Below are 928 nucleotides of genomic sequence, written 5' to 3' on the forward strand. Positions count from 1 at the left end.
GATCCCAGCCAATCAACCACCACCCCCCTCCCCCCTTCCTTGTATTCCCAGAAGAGCGATCCTACAGCACTTCAATCTGCACCAACTATTGTCTTCGGGCAACGTCGCCACAGCGCGAGCGACCCAAAAAAGCCGCCGCGCCGCTGCAGAACCTCTTGCATCCATTGAGCTCCGGGGGAAGGGGCAAATGGCTGCAGCGTAACCATTCAACAGGTTAATAAAAAAAAATCTCTCTTAAGAGCTTCGGCAGCAGCCGCGGCCGTCCCAGACCCGGGGCGAAGTCCCGCAGCTCCGTATCGTTGGCCGAGGAACGTTCGCAGTCGCTCTAATAGACCTCCGACCCCAGACGCGGGGGGCATGGCATTTTTCCCGATTGACCCCTCGTAGAACAACGTTGCAGTTGATCGATTCAGAGATCGCTTTATGTAACACAAAAGGGAGAGTGACGCGGGCAGGAAGGGGTTAACCCATCCCAGTCGTGGTCCTGAGTCATGGCACAATCATGATTAGTATCCAACACCCCCCCCTCCCCTCCTCCTTCCCCTGTTCTTGGATCACATCAGCCTGTACCAAAGTTGCAGAGCATTGCAAAAAAAAAAAAATCAAAAATACAACATAATACTACAACACAAAACCATAAAACACAACAACAACCCATCACAACCAACACAAGATCCCCCAAAGAGGTGACAACGAGGGGGGATCCTCAGCCTAATACAATACAGATGTGGCCAGAGAAGCTGCAGCAGCAGCAAAGCAACAGCAGCAGCAGCATCACTGCATTCAGCAAAGTAACAAAACACAATACATGTTGCTCTTTTGTTTATTGTCTCACGATGATGGATCGGATCTTACCTTGTGAAAGTGTGTCCGGCAGCGAGAACATCCATAGGAAGAGTAAAAACATGCTCCTAATCCTCGAGTTCTA

General features: G+C 50.8%; 1 protein-coding gene across 1 annotated transcript in view; it reads right to left on the minus strand.

Annotated features, from left to right (window-relative positions):
- The window catches only part of KIRREL (kin of IRRE like (Drosophila)), a 176,668-nt gene extending 175,755 nt beyond the window's left edge, over positions 1–913 (minus strand). Inside the window, 1 exon segment of the mRNA XM_018566057.1 lies at positions 856–913. Within this exon segment, the coding sequence (XP_018421559.1) occupies positions 856–907 (52 nt within the window). The 5' untranslated portion in view covers positions 908–913.
- Between the last annotated feature and the right edge of the window lie 15 nt (positions 914–928).

Source organism: Nanorana parkeri, unplaced genomic scaffold (genome assembly GCF_000935625.1).
Source record: "Nanorana parkeri isolate BGI_ZX_2015 unplaced genomic scaffold, ASM93562v1 scaffold911, whole genome shotgun sequence".
Lineage (NCBI taxonomy): Eukaryota > Metazoa > Chordata > Amphibia > Anura > Dicroglossidae > Nanorana > Nanorana parkeri.